Here is a 19715-nt window from a genome sequence, read left to right on the forward strand (position 1 = left end):
ATTTACAAGCTTAGAGCCAGGCCTCATCACCTTCGTAAGTTAGCACCTGGAAGAGCCTGATGCACATTTGATGCTCACACAACGTTGGTTGAACTTTTAACCTACAATAGTCTTCACAATCTTTAGGTTTAAAATTTGAAATCCTGGATAAATTAAGTGATAATCTGATATGGACTAGTCCTGTGTATTTTTAGGTGCTTTTGTTTCCTTCTCTGTAAAGTGAAGATAGAGACTGGATTACTGTGAGGATCAATTTGTTAACTCATATATACATAATGTGAGTAGAATAGAACCCCCCCATGGTAAGTTTTGATAATGATGAGCTATTTTGCAGATACACTTTGAAGCTTAGAAATACAGGACATACCTCTTAAGCTATGCACAAACTGTACACTTTGTTAATAGTAGCACTTAGTGGTTTTTGATCTGAGTTCCCTGAGTTCCTTGTAAGTGTTTCAAAGAGTTCAGTGAACACTTAAAAGAACTGTACCAACACCCTTCATGTACACACGTCTTAAATACCATACTGCAATTTGGGGGGCACCACCAATGTATTAATTTGTGCTGCTGTGTTCCTTACTTTCTTTAGACTTCTGCTCACATCTATACATGTGTATATTTTTCTTCCCCCTTAATTTTATTATGAAAAAGTTCAAACATACAACATATTAGACATAATTTTATAGTGAATGCTTGAATGTCCACCATCTAGATTCTGCCATTACCATTTTACTGTACTAACATATATACCCATCCATCATTTTGAAGAAATTACAGACACCAGTACACTTCCTCCTAAATACTTCAGCATGCAGCTCTTTGTCTAGAGATTAATATTTGTTCATAGTTTTTTTTTTAATGTAAAAGTTAGATCCCAAGGAACACAAATACTAAGTGTATATTTGCTGAGTTTTGACATATGTATGTATCCGTGTAACCCAAACTATCAAGATATTATACGTTATTTCAACTTCTTGAAGATGTGTTGTTTGGAAGGAAGGTTGTAGCAGAGCCCCGGCCATTGTTTGGATGATGCAGCACCTGCCCCTCAGTATAACCAGGAAGGGAGGCCCAAAGGCAGAGGGGATGCAGTGCCCTGTGTCATAGAAGGCTGTCCCACACACAGGTGAGCCCAGGCTCTTGTCACACAGTAACTGTCACATCCTCATAGGTAAAAATGTGACACATTTCCATGCTAGACATTATTTGTGTCTTTAAAAATTTAAATGCCTTTCAGACTTCACGTTATGTTAAGAACTTAAGTTGTTAGGGTCTGTTAAGAATTCAACTTGGAAAAATATTGTTATAGTTCTTTTCACATTTCTGCATAATTTAACTTAAAATGTCTCCCGTGAATACAAGGCAAACAACAGCAACAACAAAAACCCAGTTTTTGCTACCATTTGCTACTACTCATCTACATAAAACAGAATAGTCTCATGCATCCCCTCCCCAGCAGGAAAAAAATGGATGTTGAGCCTAGTGAAATACTCAATCGCCATCTATGATCACTGAATTTCAGTTTTATTTTATTCAAAATGGCCCCACAGAACTTAAAATAAATAAATATGATCAATGTGACATCTAGAACACATGTAACTCTAATAAATTACCCCTTTGGTATGATATATTTATTCTAATGAAGTACCACTTTGATTTGGCATTTGATGTAAACTGCATTTGGTCCTGTGGCTACAAATTTTGGAAACTGGTTCTAGCTTTTAATCTGGGTTCTCTGGAGCCTGGTGTATGTTGGGGTCAACTGAGGAGCCACAGAGGAGCCCAGGAGAGGCTAAGGGCCAGTAGTTGGGCTCCTCACCGCCACTTATCCCTCCTCACTATTGTCACCCCACATAGAACACTGACAAGAAGTCTTACTTCTAAGAAATAGTGGAAAAGTATTGCTCTAATGCAGCAAAACATTATTATTATTCTTTTTACCATGTATGGTTCAAGGGCTTGATTTTCACAGCCTTCAAAATGAGCCTGACAATATTTAGTGAATGGGAAATAACATCAGAAACTAGTGTGACATGCTGCAGGGACAAGGACTTGGAGCCCCATCTAGTCTCAGAGTCTTCTCTTCTGTGGGAAGTCTGAGGATTCAATGAGGTGTCACATGGGAATCCAGGAGGATTTTCCACTCAAGGGAGTAGTTTTTCTGAAAGATTTAAAAAGTCCATTCACACAGTGTGAGATAATAGAAAACATATAGGTTGATCTGATCTCTGCCCCTGACTCCTAGCACAGAGCTCCTGAAACCACTGTAGTTCCTAAGTTATAAGAACACTAAGAGCATCTTTTGTTCTATTATTTGGTCTTTGATCCCAGGTCCACACATGAGGCTTCTAAATCCCTTGGAATATACTGAATTAAAGCGGTCTTTAAAGGGTTTGTTTTGGTCAGGTGACTCTGGATGGGCTCCTGAAGCCACCCAGGACTGATCACCAAAAGCATCAAGCCATGATTTCAGTCCCACCCCCTCAGTCTCCAGGAAGAAGAGAGGGGGCTGGAAATGGAGTTAATGATGGATCATGTTTACATGACCAAGCTTCCATAAAAATTCCAGAAGTACAGGGTTTGGAGAGCTCCAGGTTGGTGAATACATGTATGTACCTGAAGGGTAATGCAACCCCAACTCCTGTGCTCAGGATCTCCCTGCCCCCAGGCCTCACCTATCTATCTCTTCTTTTGGCTATTCATCTGTATCCTTTGTCATATCTTTTAATAAACTGGTAAACATAAGTAAGTATTTTTCTAAGTTCTGTGAGCTGCTCTAGCAAATAATTGAACCCAAGAGGGAGGAGATCATGGGTACCTCTGATTTGTAGCCAAGTCAGACAGAAGTTGTAGGTAACCTGGGGACATACTACTTATAAGTGGCCTCTAAAGTGGTGCAATATCATGGGACTGAGGCCTTAACCTTTGGGTCTGACACCATCTCCAAGATAGTATCAGAATTGAGTTAAATTGCAGGACAGCCAGCTGGTATCACAGAGAATAGCTTGGTGGGGGAAAATATCCCCCCTCTACATCTGGAGTCAGAGTTTTATGAGTGTGGTAGTCATGTGAGAGTAAAGGGAGACGCACAGGAGGAAAAGTGTAGGTTTCTTGCTCACACAGAAACATTGGAGCCAAGTAAAACCTCTCAAATATTCCTTCTCAAGAGGAGGGTTTCCAAAGAAGACATGGGTAACCAGGGGCTGACCAACTCACGCTGAGATATTTGACCTACCTACTTTGCCATGACACTAAATTTATTCTTCATACTTAAGAAAATACTGTACCATTAACAGGAACACTTTCAACTGTGCGGATTGAGAAAATATAACTTAAAATAAATTTGGCTAGAAATAAAGGTCAAAATGGGAGTTAAGAAGAACATGTATGTGCATCCAGATGGTTGACTATATATTTGATGAGTTCAACAGCACATCGTAACATGCACATTTTAAATTGCAGTTTCTTTTATTTTAAACTGACCTACAAAAAAGTCAACTTTGAAGTTGCAACTTCATTTTTGCTAGTAACTTCTGGATTTTCCTGAAAGCTTAGATCCAAGGACTTGAGAGCCATGAGCTCCAAGTCAGTGTTAGAGAAAGTGGTCACCAGGACTCCTGACAGATGGCACAGGCACACAGGGATGTAGCAGAAGGTCACTTTACCTTTCTCACTGCTCTTTTTTTCTGGATAGTCTCTGCCTTTGAGAGTATTGTAAAACCAATTATTCAAATGGATATACTCCTAGAGACTCTTATCATGTAAAGACATTGGTACAAAGCTTAAGAACCTACACTCTTAGCTGTAGAGCTTCAGGTTACACTAAGCAAAGTCTAATATTATAAATATATTCTAAATATCCAATTTTCTCTCTCCCCAAATAGCATTTTCCATGGCTACATAATCATTTATTATTAGGACTTAGAGGAAATGCATTTTGGGGGGTAATGCAATAGAGATTGTTTTTAAGGTTCAGAGTGTGAAGCGGGAAACTGTATCAAATATAAACTCTGGTCATTTGCACAGCTTACTTGATACTTCAAAGACACTCATTTTTACTAAAAGCACAACACTGGAAGCTCAGTTACAGTGATTGTTCCACAACTCCTCTAGCCATGTCAGTCTTGGTGTTGGACAGTGCAGTCCGGCTGCCCTGGCCTAGCACAGCCTCTGGTCAGGGTGGCCACTGACTGGGCTGGTAGGGCAGTGTGATGAGGTGGGAAACATGGCTGCATTGGGGACAGGCTACCTGGCCATTAGCAAAACTGGTCTTCCCTGTCTCATCTGAGATCTGGCCTGCAGATTACAGAGTGCACCTGCCAGTCTGGAGCAAGGGATGAGAAGAGCAGATGGGGAAAGTGGAGTCAAATGTGTAGACAGCAAGAACAGAAGGGCTGGTCCCCGCAGTGCCTCTGACTCACTAGTGGTTTCTGAGAGACTCAGAACAAATTTCCCTTTCTTGAACTCACCTGAGTAAGTTTCCACTCCTTGCATGCCAAATAGCATAACATAGACCTTAATGGCCTTTTAATTTTTATAACATACACATATTATAATCTGGGAGCTCCCATTCACAAGTGTATGTGTTTGCAGGCTTGGAGAGTGGCATGTATCTGTGGCTGGTTGAGTACATATATGCATGTTCAGACTTTCATCTATAGTTGACAAGAGGACCCCTGGCCAGTCTTGACCAGTGTTCCCATTGCTTTTCCTGCCCTGATTCTTTCTTCCCTGCAATCTTTCTCTTTTTAGATTGAGATATAATTCACATAATATAATTTCATATAACAAAAAGTTCAACATTTTGAGGTATACAATTTAGTATTTTTTAGTATATTCATAAGTTTGTGCAACCATCACTACTATCCAATTCCAGAACATTCTCATCATCCTCCAAAGAAACCCTGTACTATTAGTAGTCATTCTCCTTTTCTCCCAGCTTCAAATGCCTGGCAACCTCTAGTCTACTTTCTATCTCTACGGATACCTCTATCTCTATTCTGGACAATAATATTCACTATGTCATGCCTCACATTTTGCTTCTTCACTCAGCATTTGATGAACATTGTTTGTTTTTGGGCTATTAGAAATAATGCTGCTGTGATCATTGGTGCTTAAATCATTGGGTGGATGTAAGTTTTAAATTTTCTTGGGTGTATATCCAGGAGTGGAGATGCTGGGCACCTCTGTGTTTAAGCTTTTGGGGACCTGTGAGACTGCCCCTAGGCTATTCATCAGCAGCACAGCCATATAGAATTTCAGCATCACTGAGAAGCATCTCTTCCCCAAAATATTCCTGTGGTTCCTGCCATGAAACAAGTTACTTTAACAGGGTTTAGAATTACTCCCTTCATAATAAGCATTAAGGTTCAAAAATCAGTACTGTTGAACAAGGCATTTAAGTGCCACCCAGAGCTTTTCCCCACTCCTACACCCAACTCTAAATCAGGCTGGTTCTCATGGGCTGAATGATCCATCCAGCTGTGGGATGAAAAGAAATGTACCTACAAATGACATAAGAGTAACCACAGCAATATCTTCACAAATCTAAACTTAAGGGCATGGCCAGTATAAAAAGGCAAGTGTTCAAGGAACTGTTAAGCATGGCAGGAAATGAGAAATTTTAAATACCTTTCTGGTTAAGAAAAATTTTAGTTAGCAAATATTTTATTTAGCATATGCAGTGGAAGCTCATTAAAACTTTTGGTGGTCACTTTGGGGAGTATGGAGCAGGTCTGTGCTGCATCCCTATGTTTTACTACGCTCTTTGGAGCTGAGGATATAGCTGCTGCTCATCTAATGCTCCCAGACTGGGGGTGAGGATTGAGGTGTGGGGGTGTAGCCAGTTCTTGGTTGTGATAAGAAGGAGGTTAAATAAATCTTACTAACAACACCAGCCCTCCCCCATCTCATCCCAGATACCCTCTTCCCTCCTCTGGAGAATTCCCTCTCTCCACCCACTTCTTATGTGTGATTTGAGGCCCTTACTCCTAAAACCAACTTCTGAGGACTGAACTTCCTAGGTCCAGGACCCTCATCTCTCTGAAATTGCTCCAGTGTGTTCAATCATTTCCAAGGCTTTGTATACCATCAGAGGGCTGATAATTTCCACACCTGTATCACCTGTCTCACTGTGAGCCCCAGGCTCCAACCAGTTGTCTGCTTGAACTCTCCCTTAGACATCCCTTTGGCATCTCAAACTTAACTTCTCCAAATGGGAGCCTGGTATCTTCCTCTGTTCTCCCATAAACAATGTCTCCCAGTTTCTCCATATTAACAAATGGCTCCATGATCCACTGCATTGTAATCCTTAATCCCCCCTTTCCTCCGCTGCCCTCACGTATCCAATCTACCTGACCCAAGGCACCCCACCAGGGTCTCTGCCTTCTGTTAATTCTCCATACAGTAGTCAGAGTGACTCTGACAACCTCATTCATGGAGCCGATGGGCATTCATTGCATTTGGAAGAAAATCTAAGTTCCTTGTTGGCATGGCCTTCAACACTTGGGAGGGTCAGGCAGCAGCAACCTTGTTCACCAGTTTATGGCCACTCCTCCATCACCTATCTGCTTCCACAGTGGCTTCCTGTCATGCCTGGGACACACCCAGTGCCTCCTCCTTGGGCCCTTACCATTGGCCCCTCTCAGTGCCAGTCACAAGGTGATGGTGTCTGATGGTCTATGGATGAGAAAGGGCTGGGGATGGCCACACAACTGCTTTCTCCTTGAAATTGGTATTTACAGTATAGCTCCATTAGTTGGTTCCAACTATTGTGAATTCCCAGGTTTTATGCTTATGGAATCTTTTCTACGTGTATGAATTTTTAGAATTTATAGACTAAAAATGTAAAAGTGCTGATTAATTGCTGCCCAAAGAGTCATATAAAACTAGTTAAATAATTTTTATCAGAACAGCAAATATTTGTAGAACTTCTTGATTAACATTTTTCTGGGGGACAATTATTCTCTAACAGAGAATGAATCTAAAATATCAATGAACAATCAGCCAGCTTCAGCACCAAGGCCTTTTCCTTGTTTCTTATTTCTCTTCATTACATTTTTCATAAAATATTTACTTATTATATTAAGTACCATCTACTTTCAAGGTCCTAATTTACTTCTGTGTATCACTTATTACTTTATGTAAGAGCTTGGACTTGATTGCAGTTTTTGATATTATTATAATTAGGGGTCCCTGCTACAAAATTAAAATAGAATAATGAACATCTAATTACATTATAATTTACAGATATGCCTGTGACGCTGTATAAGCAAAAAGGAATAGAACTGAAAACAATGATCAGGATAAAATGAATACAACATGCTTCTGATTCTTCCCTGAAACACTGATTCCTATTGGATTTCCAATATTCCATCTACTAAACATGCCTCATTTTAAAAGTTGATTTCTGTAGTGAGATGGTAATTATTTGTTCCTTGCATTCAAGAGATGTCAGTAACCCTGGGAGCGCAGCACCAGCGTGCATGCAATCATTCAGTCTTATCTTCAAAGAGGCCTGGGCCTGGCCCAGAGCAGACTTACTATTGTGCGCAGTCGATCAGCTGGTATTCATTTGACCTCTCAAAGCATGCCTTCACACCTTCATCATCCCAAAGTTTCTTCACATGGTCAAAGAATTCCTAAAATTTGAAAATGTTATAAATAAGAGAATGCAGGTGTTATATCCTTCAGAAAGTTGAAAATAAAAATAAACTGCCCTCCAAAGTTTACAGGTAGCACATGAATTATTTTCTTTGTGGAAGTCTACTTTATACATGGTAAAATGCAGATGTTGCATTCTGTGTAATGGAAAATGGATACATATGTGTTATCATCATGCAACTTAACTTGTCAAACATCTTTATTGTTCCAGAAAGTTTCCCAAAATGAAACTGCACGACACAAGTTAATGCCATTCATTAACCAGAAATACAACTAAATAACAATTTTAAAGTTTTTAGTATTCAATAATTTTAACTAGTGGAACTGCCACTTCAGCAATGAAAAAAAATGCCTATTTTAATGGTAAGTTCTGTTTTAGCTGCTTTAAATTTTCTATGTGAGCCATGATTATGAATAGACATAGTTGAGCAGGTAGGTTAAATGTGGCCCAGAAGCATTAGGCACTTAAGAATGAGACCTTCAAAATCACGCCCTTTAAGGATAGTAATTTACTATTTTTTGGCATTAAAGAAAAAGAAAACTATGAGTTAAGTATGAACTGTGATCGTTGGTTCGCTCAAATCTGCGTGAGCACAGTGCTTAATTTCATTCATTATAATAAGGAGTATACCTGAAGCAAAAACTTTCCTTATTGAAAAGTAAAAGGTGGCTTTAGGAATTCATATTGCCAAAATTACCCAAACTGTTATGGAAGCAAATTCCTATAGATTAGTTACATTTTCATAAAACACTTTGTTACAATATTTACAACTCTTTCCACATCAGTCATTTGTCCCTCATGGCAACCCCAGAAGCACCCATCTTTGCACACAAGTGTCTGGGGCTACCTGGGCAGAAAGCAGCTGAGGTCTTTTTTTTTTTTTTTTGTATATTTTATTGATTTTGTTATTACAGTTGTACCATTTTTCCCCCTTTATCAGCCTCCACCCTGCAACCCCCTCCCACCAGCATTGCCCACTCCCCCTTTAGTTCACGTCTATGGGTCATACATAGAAGTTCTTTGGCTTCTCCATTTTCTATACTATTCTTAACCTCCCCCTGTCTATTTTGTATCTACCACTTATGCTTCTAATTCCCTGTACCTTTTCCCCCATTCTCCCTCCTCTCCTGCCCCGCTGATAACCCTCCATGTGATCTCCATTTCTGTGACTCTGTTCCTGTTCTAGTTGTTTGTTTAGGTTTTTTTTTAGGTTCATTTGTTGCTAGTTGTGAGTTTGTTGTCATTTTACTGTTCATATTTTTTATTTTCTTCTCTTCTTTTTCTTTGATAAGTCCCTTTAACATTTCATATAATAAGGGCTTGATTATGGTGACTCCTTTAACTTGACCTTATCTGGGAAGCACTTGATCTGCCCTTCCATTCTAAATGATAGCTTTGCTGATATAATAATCTTGGATGAAGGTCCTTGCCTTTCATGACTTTGAATACTTCTTTCCAGCTCCTTCTTGCCAGCAAGGGTTCTTTTGAGAAATCAGCTGATAGACTAATGGGAACTCCTTTGTAGGTAACACTCTCCTTTTCTCTTGCTGCTTTTAAGATTCTCTCCTTATCTTTAAGCTTGGGTAATGTAATTATTACGTGCCTTGGTGTGTTCCTCCTTAGGTCCAATTTCTTTGGGACTCTCTGAATTTCCTGGACTTCCTGGAAGTCTATTTCCTTTATCAGATTGGGGAATTTTTCTTTCATTTGTTTTTTCAAATAAGTGTTCAATTTCTTGCTCTTCCTCTCCTCCTTCTGGCACCCCTATGATTCGGATGTTGGAAGGTTTAAAGTTTTCCCAGAGATTCCTAAGCCTCTCCTCATTTTTTTAAATTCTTGTTTCTTCATTCTGTTCTGGTTGAATGTTTATTTCTTCCTTTTGCTCCAAACCATTGATTTGAGTCCTAGTTTCCTTCCCTTCACTGTTGGTTCCCTGCATATCTTTCTTTATTTCACGTTGCATAGCCTTCACTTTTTCCTCTATTTTGTGACCATACTCAATCATTTCTGTGAGCATCCTGATTTTACACTCTGCATCTGATAGGATGGCTATCTCCTCGCCACTTAGTTCTTTTTCTGGAGGTTTGATCTGTTCTTTCATTTGGGCCACATTTCTTTGTCTTGGTGCACCTGTGACATTGTAAGGGGTGGAGCCTTAGATATTTGCCAGGGCAGGGGAACCCACCTTGCTGCATTGTGGTACTGTATGTGGGGGAGGGGTCCGAGAGGGAATAATACCACTTGCTTTGTTCTCAGCCCGCTTTCAATCACTTCCCCCACTACCCACAAGCAAATTGGGCCCTTTCGTTGCTGGTTTCTGGATGTATGGGTTTGTGTATGTTCTAGGACCCCATGGGTCTTTCCAATAAACTCGCCTGTGAGGCTGGTAGCTTCTCCCACTGCTGCAACTCCTACAGGTTTTTACCACCAGAGGTTTTGAGGCTTTAGTTTCCTGGTGCTGGAACCCTGGGTTACATGGTCTGTCTCACTCCCCAGTTGTTCCTCCCAGCTTATCCGCACATGAACGTGGGACCACCTGGTCCATCAGCCACCACCTTGTTAGTGTGTCCAGCAGCTGAGGTCTTCATGTTCTTCACAGCTGTCATGATTCCTAAGAGTCAGAATAGAGTCTTTGGAGGAAAAAAAATTAAGAGTTGCTATTTTTCTTAGAGATTTACAATTCCATACAAGGGTGTATCCAAGTATTGTAGGGCCTGATGATTATACAATTTGGGGCACTCTTTGTAAAAAGAAAAATAAAATTAAGAATATGAATTAGGTGTAACACCTTGGAAGGGGGAGTAGGAGTGAGGAGCCCCAAGTTTAAGCTTTATTACGTTCTAGTATGTCTAATTCTGACTTCCCAGAATTAGGAACAGCCTTTAAACTTATGCCATGTGTCTCTGTGTTGTCTGTTAGTCTGTCCGTGACCATTATCAACAAATTCAAACTGTCCACAGTTAACAATGAATGGACAATGTCCACATGAAGGAGAGAAGCTGAACCCCTCAGTTTTTTGAACCCCTCAGTTTTTATTGTCACCCTAAATTTGGTTTCCTTTTGGAATCTCCCACTGCTACCTCAACAGTCTAGTGGAATCTGTAGGCTTCCTGAAAAAATATTTCCTCCTAAGAGCCATGTGAAGACACACTCATGCACTGCATCACAAGAGAATATTCCATTCCGCTACTCTTGAGGTGGTCCTGGCAGAGAGTGATAACCCCCAAGTCATGGTGGTATTTGGAACTGAGTCCCATTTTTCTCCCCTACTGCAAAACTCCAGTGTGATGGTCCCTTGAGTAAAGTTCATGACTGCCTTTAGTGTCAGGATTATTTTTTTCTTTAACAGTGTGAGCTAAAGCCTTTGAGACAGAATTACAGATGAGTGCTTGGCCAAAATTCAAGACACATGGTTTCTGGGGTGCAGGTTGATAGAAGTAGTAAGGCAGGAATTGTGGGCAGTGCGATTTTATTTTATTTTTTAAAAGATTTTATGATGTGAGAAACATTGATCGATTGGTTGCCTCTCACACATGCCCCAGTCAGTGGAACCCACAAACCCAGGCATGTGCCCTGACAGGGAACTGAACCAGTGACCTCTGCAGGTTGATGCCCAACTGGCTGGGCCACAGGGGTCAGGGCTGGGCACTGTGATTTTAAAACAGATGCTTTGGACAACACCAAGGAAACACTGAAGCAACAACAATCTGTCTTTAACTTTCACATTGGTAAACAAAGATGTTGAACTAGAAGATAGTTGGGTCCCCAGGATTCTGAATGTCTGCTTTTTAATGGAGTTTAAAACTGCTACTGTTCCTTCTTCTATATTTTATCAGAAAAAACTTACAAAAATAGAGAGAATGACTCCACAGGCACTCATTTCTCAGCTTCCTTATTTATCAACACTCAGACAATTTTCTTTTATCTGTATCTCATGCCCTTTTTCCCACTTTTATTATTTGGTATCAAATCTCCTAGACAGCATCGTTTTATTTCAACATTTTGAAAAAATACAGGTTTTTAAAAATCATAGCCACCATGCCTCTACCTCAACTAAAAATACATAAATAAGCAAAGAGATAATTCTGTAAACTCATTAAGGCAGTGCAGCTTTTCAACTATAATTAAAAACTTGTCCAGAGCCAGGCTAGAATTCTCATACATTTGCCACAACAACTGGGAAATAAATATGAGTAATAATTTTAGCATGCCTCAATTAGTAACTAAGATGAATAATACCAAATAAAAATAATTTGTGTTGTATGTGCATATGTCTGAAAAAAAAGTGATTCACAGTGAAATGGAATCTATTTTTGACATCTGAGAGTATGTAGAAATTGAGAGCATAAAAGGAAATTACTAAGTGACATTACTTAATTTTTTCTGTATTACTGAATATGAGACTCATCTTGGGTTATTCATATATTTATCAAATAAAATGCATGAACATTTGTGTTACTTTTATTCAAAAGAGTTTGAATTGTGTTATAGAAAGTATGATGGTATCAAATTTAAACCTACTTTTTAAAAAGCAAGGATTTAAATTTTATAGCATAATTTGAATTTTTAAGTAAGAAAAATTAAAAAGAAACCTGCTGTCTATATCTCCTGCAGGTGAGAAACCTGCAAATTTTCTTCTTTTGCTTTTAAATTCTTCATAAATGTTCTAAAATACCAATAAATGTATGATAAGACACAGCAGAATAAAAATTCTTGCATGATATCTCTACTAATATCATACAATAAAGTAACTTTTTGCTTACACTGACACTTGAAGTATATTTTTTATTTTTGAAATAAGAATTAAAAACATGTTTCTTATCTCTTGAAATGGATGTTGTCCAGTGGTTTGGAGTGAAAGCTCCAGACACACACAGGGCTTAGCAGAACTGCTCTCACTCAGTGCCTTGTGCTGAGGCTGGTGGAAATTGTTACTGCACCGAGTATGAAAATGCTATTCTGTAGGCTCATGGCACAATATTCTTTCTAGGATGACTTGTGGATATTTTTCTGATTCTAGCGTCAGAAATACTTTTTTGCATCTCTCAAGCCACTGCTTTCTAAATTTTATTATTAATTTTTAATGGTCCCTGTGACTTTTCTACTGTGCCTATTTACATCACTGAGTGGAGAAATCATGTGTCAGGGTCATTCCTGGCATGGGTATAGGGTTTTGCATTATGCTCTGGGTACTAACTTCACTTCTATTTCCATGTAACTTACTCTCCTGTTCCTAGCTCCATTCCCTTGTATTCTCTGAAATTGTTCTTTTCTGAATAAAGGTATTTTATTAACTTGTTTCATAACTTTGTCAGCAGCACCAAATCTTTTCTAGGACAAACTGAAGCATAAATAAATGTTGAACCTAACTTTTCATTGGAACACAGTGAAGAATATCCACTAATATAATCAAATGGACTTTAAAAATAGGCAGTTTCAAGTCAGTAGCCATTTAACTGAATTTCCTAAAGCTCAAGTTTAGGCCTGATTCATTTAAAATACACCTACTCCATTTTACCTCTTGGATAACAGAATGATCTAATAGATTTCTGTTATTTTTCTTTTTCAGATATCAGGTGGATATCAAGTTAAAAGTCTGTGTGGGATCTGTCATGCCTAGGAACACTCTGATTATGTTATTTATAATTGCTGTCCATCCTCAAATCTAATTTAATATAGTATGTCTACAATTTTATTTAGGAGCAGCTTTCAGAACCGTGCTAAAAAGAAACCCCAAACAAACTAATTCAAAACCAGTAGCAGTCCTCATGCCCACATCTTTCCTAACATGAAGCATGACAGCAATTTCAACAAGTAAGTTATAGAAAATAAGGTCACACCTAGCATTTACCCAGTGCCCACCATGTTCCAGGCATTCTTCTAAGGGTGTTAGGTACATGCTCTCGTTTATGTCTCAGACAAATCCCATTTTACAAAATGAGAATGATTAAAGATAGTTTCTATCTGCTTAAGCTTCCTTGACTAGGAAGTGGACAAACCCGGATTCAGAAGCACGCTTTGAGGCCAGCTAGCTTCCTCATTATCTGGTCCATGGCAGTTGCTTGTGCTGGGGAGACCAGTGGGGACAAATGCAAATTTATAATGAACACAATCCTCCTCTGTTTTTTTTCCTTAGGACAGCCTAGATTAACTATCTTAGGATCAGTTAAAACAGCTTTATGAGCCCTGACCAGCATGGCTCAGGTTCAATTCCAGGTCATGGCACATGGCTGGGTTGCGGGATAGATCCCCCAGCTGGGGCACATGCAAGAGGCAACTGATGGATGTTTCTCTCACACAACAGGTGTTTCTCTCCCTCTCTTTCTCTCTCCCTCCCCCTCTCTCTAAAAATAAATATAAAAATCTTAAACAAAGAAACAGCTTTATGGGGTATATTTTACATACTATAGAATTTACCCATTTACACAGTCATGCCACCATCAACACAACCAAGTTTTAGAGCACCTCCATTACCTCCTCACCTCCTTCGGAGCCAAGCTCTGCTCCCACTCCTAGTCCTAGCCACTGTTAATTTACTTCTGTCTCCATAGTTTTGTCTTTTTTTACAAATGTCATATAAATAAAATCATCCAGTCTTTTCTGTCTGGCTTTTTTCACTTTGCGTGATTTTTCGAGATTTATTTATTTTGTAACGTATATTAGAAGTTTGTTCCTTTTTAAAATTTCACTTCATTTTATAGTGCTTCACAGAGGTTGCAGTTTTTTACAAATTGAAGGTGAGACACTCCACCAGCAAAAGGATTATGACTTGTTTTATTGCAATACTTGATTTACTCTGATGGGCTGGAACCAAACCTACAATATCTCCCAGGTATGCGTGTACTAAATTTGATGCATTCCTTCATTAATTTCACTGCAAAGCATATAGCTTTTCCTAGCCTTGCCCACCAATAGAGTCAAATGATTAGTCAAAAGACTTGCAAATTTTCCAAACTGGCATGAAGGTACTAGTTTTATACAAGGCAGTGAAGGGGAAGTTAAAATTAACTATAGGAAATTCTTTTTTGGGACAAAGTTGAAGAGAATTCTGAATATATCAATATTGATTTAATTTGAGGCATTTGATGGTAACTGTATATGGTAATTTCAAAGAAAAAGATAAAATATGTCATTCAGCAGTGATTAAAAATACTACAGATACAAGGAAATAAAAACCACTTTTAGGAGATGAAAAAACATAGCTGGATATTCAATGTATATGTGGATATTCCAACTTCAAATTTAAAATCATACTGTCAGTTGTCCAAAGCAGCTTGAATTTAAAGTGTTGCTATGAAATTGTACAAATATTTTCTGTTAAGGCCTGAAAAAAACCAATGCACTATTATACTATTTAGCTTCCTAAACTACCTTGACCTACAGACAACAAGCAACAAGTTTGAGAAACTAAGGTCAACCTGCCTTAGAAATCCCATCAAGAAAAGCTTCAGTTTTAAAGTACACAAATTTTAAAGTAAATCATAGCATCTTCTCTTTATATATAACTTAGCAAAACCTTAATTAAGTGGCCAAGTACATTGCTACTGGCTTTAGATCTTCCAATAAATGCACTACTCTTTCATTGGTCTGAATGAATAGAAGCATGGTAAAACAAATGCCACTTACTTTTAAAATACACGGTCCTCTCAGACTGAAGTGGAGGGCACAGAAATCCAACCCCTAACACCCTTTAAAGAAAACGAGAGCTAAATCTGTTTCTGATTTGAATATAGATTCCATTTTTCAACCCCCTCAAATTACTGGAAAAATATGAGGTAATTTCACATAAATCACAAATTGAGTGGAAAAATTATAAGTGATATAAAAAGAAGGATTTACTTAAAAAAAAGAGTTAAAGGAGTGATATTTTAAATCAAGATTTCAAATACAAAAGGTGTTTTGTGTTGCTTAATCACCCAGACTTTCAGATGCTCCTTATTCTACAGTTAAAGATTTGGCAAGGTTGGGGGAAATCAGCATCATAGCCTATAAGCCATCAACCATAAGGGCATCATGCTAAGAATGCCCTGCAAGCAGCCCACTGAGTGGGGCACCTGATCCTTTTGTGTTCTTTATGGTATCTTCCTATCACAAATCGCCACTGGGTGTCCCTGCCTATCAGCCACCTGAGGAAGAGCATTCTGGCACTTGGCTTAAGTGTGGTCTCACATGATGATCATGATGACAAGCATCAGCTTATCCACCAAAGCCATTCCAATTCACCAGCGAGAATGCCTTCAGAGTGCGTGTGATTTCTTTGATTTTTAGTGTCCCTTCAAGACAAATAGCATAATGATAGCTACATCCCATTATCAAGACTGACTTCTTGGTGATAAAGTTCTGTTGCCAGTTTCTGAATTTCATCATCCATGCTGAGTGCTTCCTGAATCAAATTGGGCAGCTGCTTCAATCCAAGCATGCTCTCTTGACATCTCTCCTGCATGGAGATCTCACCATCACACATCATAAGGGCAAACATCACAAGGGATACAAACTGGCTGGTGTAAGCCTTTGTTCGGGCCATGCCAATCTCAGGCTCAGGACTAATGTGAACTGCCCATGGTGTTTGTGGCCCCCACAGTTACAGCTCCTCTCTTCTTACAGTACCAAAGACCCATCAAGGTATATTCTGTCTCATTTGGTTGACTAATGAAAAAGCAAAAATCATATTGAAAAACTGGCATGTTTCTATCCAGGAAATCACTGCATAGAAACTACCATAACAGGCTACTCAGTCAGCATTTTGAGAACTGGCCATGTTGCTACACCGGCATGATAGTTGTCCCACAAGCAATAAAAATCAGAAGCCTGGCCCTGGCTGGCGTGGCTCAGTGGACTGAGTGCCGGTCTGTGAACTGAAAGGTCAGGGGTTTGATTCCCTGCCAGAGGACATACCTGGGCTGCAGTCCAGATCCCCAGTAGGGGGTGTGTGAGAGGCAGCTGATGGATGTTTCTCTTACACATGGATGTTTCTCTCCCTCTCTTTCTCTCTCACTTCCCCTCTATCTAAAAATAAAAAGGAATCAAAAGCCAGCAGCTCTTGATCTCCTTAATGTGATCCTTCAAATGACCCAAATTCACAGTAGAGTCATCAAAGCTGACGCTTCTTCTCATTGTGTTCACAATTGACTCTGGCTGCTCAAAAATTTCCTTCTGCATAAATGAATTGAAGTTGTCCTTCATAATATGCTGGAGTTCCATTTGGAGGGTTTGCAGAGCTCTCCTACGGTGATTCCCCAGGACATTAGTTAATTCAATGGATGGAAAGATAGCCATCTACCACTTCAGCTACATAATCATCTTCAAGAAAGATGACATGATTGATGTGTTCCATGACAGCACTTGCATCAGAAGCAAAGTAATACCCCCAATGCTTTTTCTTCAACAGGGAAAAAGCAAGTTGTGCTGTTGGTTGGAGCACTAGGGGAATCTCTGCACATTGTCCAAGACGGCGGCAGGGAGCGGTTCTTACCTGAACACACTGAAAGCCAGAAATATGAATGGATAGGGCCCAAGCCCACCTGGAAAAGCCAGAAGTATGAATGGATAGGGTCCGAGGCTCTGAAAGCTAGAAAAATGAATAGATAGGGCCTTGAGCACACAGAAAACTAGAAGGCTGAATGGATAGAGCCTGGAGCCAAAAGCTAGAAAGATAATTGGATTAGGAAAAAAGTCCTCCCTTCCCTATACTTGTAAGAACCTTCGGTTTGAGCAGGGAGATTGAGATGGTGTTTGAGATGGGAGTCCAGCATTCTCCCAGGTTGTGTGGCACCTGAATAAACCTCTTTTCCTTTTGCACTAGCACCTGCCTCACCAGTGTGGCTTTTTGTAGTAACAGGCCACTGAACCTCCATTTAAAAAACTTTTGTTCAGTAACAAGACTGAAGTTTCTTTCTTATTTTTGCTTGTTCTGTTGTATATTGGAATTTGATGAACAGAGAGTTTATGTTCACTTCGTACAACAATCAATAGAGTGCTATCTCATCTTATATCAACTGCTTGGCCAGGAAAATGAACACTTTTATTAAATACAAGTGCAAAAGTATCTCCCAATTGTTGGATAACTCTTTCCATCAAGGTGGTAAAACTGCTGTCTTGACTTTCCTTATTATCATACATGTATTCAACAAGTTTGACAATTGTCCTTGTGTCTGTTTCAGCTTCAAAGTCATAGCCTTTGCTTTCCAAAAACTTTTCTGAGTTTTTGTGGTTAGTGATAATTCCATTGTGAATAACAGTAAGTTCATTATTTTTATCAGAGCACTGAGGGTGGCCATTGATTAGGACTGGGTTTGCCATGTGTTGCCCAACGGGTATGAGCTATTCCAAGGTGTACATCAAATTTTATATCCAAATTCATATACCCTGTTGTTTGTGAACTTCTTCATCCAGTGCTTTTACTTTGCCTTTCTTCTTAATGAGCTGGATTTTGCAGGCACTAACTTCCCAGTCTTTTTCATTGCCTCCATCAGCTCCCATACAGAATCATATTCTTTGTATTCCAGTCTCTGAAGGCCTCTGATTAGGGCCTCCAAGATTTCTCCTCTTGTGCGGGGGACATGGTAGTTTAAGTCAGCAAATCTATTGCACATGATGCAAAGGGCATGATCCACAAGGCAAGTGGTGAGTGGCTGGCCAGGTCAGGTGCACACTTGAACCCGTGGGGCTATCTGAGGGACTGGGGTACAGTTTGTTCCTCTTGTAAAAAATTGTGCAGTTCTATTCTATCGTACAGATATAACAATTTGTTTATTCATTCACCAGTTGATGGACATTTGGGTTATTTCTAGTTTTTGACTATTATGAATAGTGCTGCTAGGAATATATGTATACCAGTCTTTGTATGGACTTTTATTTTCATTTCTCTTCCCAGGAGTGGAATTGCTGGGCTAAATGGTAGGTGAATATTTAACTTTAAAATACTGCTATACTGTTTTCCAAAGTGGCTATTCTAAGTTTACATTGTCAAGGGCAATGTCTAAGGGTTCTAATTTTTCCACATCCTCACCAATACTTGGTTTTGTCAGTGTTCTTAATTTTAATTAGTCTAGTGGGTGTATAGTGGACATCGCATTGCCCTGATGAGGGTGGACATCTCATGTAGTTGTTGGCTACTTGCATATCTTCTTTTGAAGTGTCTTGTCAAATACTTTGCCCATTAAAAATGGGTTGTATGTCTTCTTATTATTGAGTTTAATTAATATTTTTAATTTTAAAATTACAAATGACATTCAATATTATTTTATATTAGCTTCAGATGTATAGCATAGTGGCTAGATATTTATATACTTTACACAGTAATCCTCTGAGTAAGTCTAGTACACACCTGGCATCATACATAGTTACAATATTACTGCCTATATTCCCTGTGCTGTACTTTATATTCCTGTTGAGTTTTATTTTTTATAAGACCAAGAAATTAATTAATTAATCAATTATTTTTATCCTCATGTGAGGACATTTTTTCATTGCTTTTAGAAAGAGAAGAAGGGAGAGAGCAATTGATGCAAGAGAGAAACACCGATTGGTTGCCTCGCCGGACCAGGGATTGAATCCACAACCTCAGTTATGTGCCCTGACAAGGAATCAGACCTGCAATTTTCTGGTTACGGTGATGATGCGCCAAACAATTGAGCCACACCAGCCAGGGCAAGACTAAGAGATTTAAAAAACTGTCTGTATTCAAGTCCTTTGTCAACTATAGGTTTTTCAAATATTTTCTCCCAACTGTGACTTGCATTTTAATTTTCTTAAGCATCTTTTGTTGGGCAAAGTTTTTACTTTTGCTGATATTCAATTAACCATTTTTTCCTTTTACCATTTATGCTTTTTGTGTATGTTCTTTCAGCATCTTCCAAAAGTTTTATAGTTCTTACATTTAGGTCTAAGATCCATTGAGTTAATTTGGGGGGATGGTGTGAGGAAAACTTTGTTTCACATTTTTCCATAAGGCTATTCAATTTTCTCAGTACACTTACTGAAAAGACCATTTTTTCTCCATTGAATTACCTTGATACCACTGTTGAAAATGACCATACACATAAGCGTCTAC

General features: G+C 39.0%; 1 protein-coding gene and 1 pseudogene across 2 annotated transcripts in view; both read right to left on the minus strand.

Annotated features, from left to right (window-relative positions):
* The window catches only part of GNAL (G protein subunit alpha L), a 181536-nt gene that overhangs the window by 45494 nt on the left and 116327 nt on the right, over positions 1 to 19715 (minus strand). For both annotated transcript variants that reach the window (XM_053912991.2, XM_024580153.4), the window contains exon 5: positions 7543 to 7640. In XM_053912991.2, the coding sequence (XP_053768966.1) occupies positions 7543 to 7640 (98 nt within the window). The remainder of the gene's footprint in view (positions 1 to 7542; positions 7641 to 19715) is intronic.
* LOC112322568 (glutamine--fructose-6-phosphate aminotransferase [isomerizing] 1-like) lies at positions 15599 to 18278 on the minus strand (annotated as a pseudogene).

The sequence above is a fragment of the Desmodus rotundus genome, chromosome 10 (assembly GCF_022682495.2).
Source record: "Desmodus rotundus isolate HL8 chromosome 10, HLdesRot8A.1, whole genome shotgun sequence".
Taxonomy (NCBI): domain Eukaryota; kingdom Metazoa; phylum Chordata; class Mammalia; order Chiroptera; family Phyllostomidae; genus Desmodus; species Desmodus rotundus.